Source organism: Saccostrea echinata, unplaced genomic scaffold, assembly GCF_033153115.1.
Source record: "Saccostrea echinata isolate AGI-Se365-2 ecotype Australia unplaced genomic scaffold, CSIRO_AGI_Sech_v1 ptg000075l, whole genome shotgun sequence".
Lineage (NCBI taxonomy): Eukaryota > Metazoa > Mollusca > Bivalvia > Ostreida > Ostreidae > Saccostrea > Saccostrea echinata.
The window spans coordinates 2,626,301-2,629,928 of NW_026889824.1; the positions used below are offsets into that span (position 1 = coordinate 2,626,301).

At 33.0% G+C, this 3,628-nt stretch overlaps 1 protein-coding gene across 1 annotated transcript; it reads right to left on the bottom strand.

The window, feature by feature from the left end:
- On the bottom strand, positions 1-986 carry LOC133176426 (uncharacterized). The gene is made up of 3 exons (XM_061311551.1): positions 865-986; positions 568-770; positions 1-311 (listed from the first exon to the last, which is right to left on the bottom strand). The coding sequence occupies exons 1-3, from the start codon at positions 984-986 to the stop codon at positions 1-3; spliced, it is 636 nt and encodes a 211-aa protein (XP_061167535.1).
- Positions 987-3,628: the final 2,642 nt, after the last annotated feature.

Here is a 3,628-nt window from a genome sequence, read left to right on the forward strand (position 1 = left end):
TCATCTGAACAGTACTGGTGTTGTAATCACAAACATGTTCAATAAAGCGTCCGTACAGACACCATGTGGTGATAATCTTCGTACCGATGGAGGACCTTTGTACGAAAAACGGTGTTTTCCCTCTCGATTTACCACTACTACCCCATACCACAAATCAGATACAATGATGTCACTGTTCTGATTTTCTGTTAAATACAAGACCTTTTTATAAAGCGATTCACCAAATTCGTCGTACTGGAAACTCTGAATCTGTTTTCCTGATCTATCAAACCGTGAAACTATTGAAGTATCTGTATCACGTCTCCACATTCCTATCAACAAATTTTCATCAAGGAAAGAGCAATAGACACTACAAGGGAGCCACGGCTTTGATTTTTTTTATCAAAATTCTTGATGTTGTTTTCTCCTTTTCCAGTTTGCAGATATTATGTTTTTGGTCTATAAAAACCATGTCTCCTACCCTGGTTACTGAATGGACGCACGGAAACTCAATATCAGTTAAAATTCCTTTCTGACGAAATACCTTTTTCCCATTTTTTTGGACAAGGAGAAGTTTTTTGTGATTACTGATCCAGAATCGGTCTGATGACGCACAGGAAATATGTGAACTCTTCCGTATTTCTTCTACTTCGATTGATTGTTTCAATGCAACATCAGGCAGAACTTCAAAAAGATACTCATTTTCAACTTCTATTCTTCCTGTATTCATATCTTCTTTTTCTCCAAACATACTGATTACATTTTGCCTGTTTAAGGCATACAGAGATATGCTAGAAAAAGAATTAGGAAAAACTGGAGATTTTTTTCAAAAATAACAGACATTGAACTGGCTTATTAGCATACATCTCAAACTTTTCAACTGACCTTTGTAAAACAACAACTTGTCTGTTCAACTTATTTGCGTTTTCAACAATATTTTTAAATCCTAATTTCAAACTTTGTACAGAATTCAAGGCATTTTTCACATTCTGGGCTCTTTCCGTCATCTTCAGATGAGTTTCCGATTGACACCTACCTATGTTTGGGGGTAGTATGTTGTTCCTAATTCGTGCGAGGAAAGCAATATTACAAGGTAAAATTGTGCTTCGAGTCTGGTCAATACTTTCTCGGCTCTGAGATATATGTCGTGCAAATGCTCTTTCAAGTACATTTGTTCCATGTCCCCTATGTCCAATACAATGTTTACACAAAGGACATTTACATCTCCGACACCAATACGCATAAACATTTTTTGGATGTATTTCACATGTTTCCTCAATATAGCATCTCCATATTTTCTTTCAGTAGTAACTACATTGTGAAAGGAAGAGTCAAGATCTATCAAATGTTTTTCTTTGCAAAGCAAACAAAAGGTCTTTTTACATTCTTTACAGTAGTATATTGCAATCTCTTTACACCGAAAGCAGCGTCTGGTCTGAGGGGCTAATGTTCCTTCCATGATGATGATGTTAAATGCATAATTCGTCGAGGTATCACATACACCTGCTGTCAGTTTCTTGTTGATTTGTCATCTCCTATAAGTTTTAAAAATAAATTATCTTCAATCTTATTTGATTAAACATAATTTTCCTTTTTCTTATGTTTGTAAAAAATATTGCTAACTGCATCGTTTCTATTCCTGAATGAAAAAGATAACGAACAGTGATCGATCTCAAAAATCCTTAAAAAACAATAATATGTAAACAGGGCATAAAACATGGACCCCGGGAATTCCAGAGGTGGAATCAGGGGCCTAGGAGGAGTAAGCATCTCCTGTCGACAGGTCTCATCCAGAGTGAGCCCTATGATCGCTCGAAATACGGAACATTCCATAGTCAAATTAAGTATGAAAACAAAGGCCTAACAATTGGTATGAAATATGTTAGACAAAATAAACCCCAATGAAAGGTTATACTTGCTTACAAGGTCATTATAACGACATCAGTTAAATCCATGTAACAACAACTTATTTGTCAGTAGCTTACTTCGGTTTAGAAGTTCGCTATACTCTGAGCATACTCTTGAGTATCGAATAAGTTAGAAGACGTCAATACGATATGCAGGTGATAGCGGAATATGACGATGAAAAAACACGTTTGTCATACAATTTAGTTGTTAGTTGTCTGACTTTTCGTTCATAGTCTGTAAAACATGTAAACTATGAAATAAACTTGACAAACGCCGTGGAGTCTTTTATTTAATTGTACTAATAAAGATGCTATCAAAGGACACAATTAGTGCCCATTGGATTTAAAACGTTTGTTGGAATACGAATACCTAGTCCTCAAACAATATGTAGAAGCTGTCAATGAACAGATCTTTTATAAAATTCAGAGTAATTGTCTGTATAATTGGAGTGATTTTAAAACCCATTTCTTCTAAAATACAGTTAATTAATGATCCTTACAAAAAAGACGTTATTGTCTGCTGGAACCATAACATACTGTTCATATAGTCTTCCTAATTCTTTAATCACCTATAGATATTAAGTGGCAACGGGGGTCTATATTTGTGGAATGCAGTACTGTTTTATCAACATTTCACTAAGGCCATAGGTGCATAGTTTGGTAACACATAACAATAACTTTAAATTCGCTTAAATTCGTTTAAATTCACTCTCAATTCCAAGTCAGATACGAGTATATCTGAAAACAATCCCGCAATTAAAAAAATGAGAACAGTTATATCTATTTTTAATTCTGTAAATTACAAATAAAAAGAGGATTTAACAACACGCAGAATCTGTCCCTTTAAAACTAGCTTGCACGCAATAGTTGCGCACGAAAATATATGTTCTTATTCAAGATTTTCTTTTTTGGCTGTAGTGTCTATTTACAGAATCAATGAAAAAATCTTCGAAAACAAACTGTAAATGTTCTCTAAAGAAGAAAAAAGATTTAAATAATATTGAGTTTTCTTTTAATTTTTCAATTTTGTTATTCTTTATCCATTATCCTTTTACATGAAAGTTATTCAATTGTTATAGATTATTCCACCAATTTCTCAGTCTAGGTTATGAACAAGAAATGACTATATTTTAAGGGAAAATAATTATACAATTGAAACAAACCCAAGATCAAAGTCCTTCATACAGACGAGTGAAATATCATTTTTATCCTTATTTTAATTTAATAACACACCACAATTACATGTATAGCCTTTAGATTTAATATACAATGTAACATTATTCTTAAATAACTGAACAGAGCAAAACGAATCGTTATTATTTTGAAATTAAGACATACAATCCGTATCGGATATTAAGATGACCATTGTCACAGGTTTTTTTTTTCAAATTTGTAGATGTAAGAACGTCACAAGTTCTAACTTTCATATTTTTTTGTAAATATTTTCTTAAATATATAGAGCATTTATAAACAAAAAAGGAAAGAAAAAAAAGTTTTGAAACTTATCGAAGAATTACCTGATTCTATTTTTTGTAAACATATACATTACCTCATCGAGGCCCTGCATGGAACTGCTCGTAAACATTATAACAGAGGTTTAATCTTGCAGTGCGCATGTAAATATTATTAATGATCGACATGCAGTCTTTCTGCTAAGCTCAGTGCAATTCGTATTAATTGCTGATGCCCTTACAAGCTATTTGAAAGAGATTGAAAATGACAGCTCAATTTCAAGGAGAATA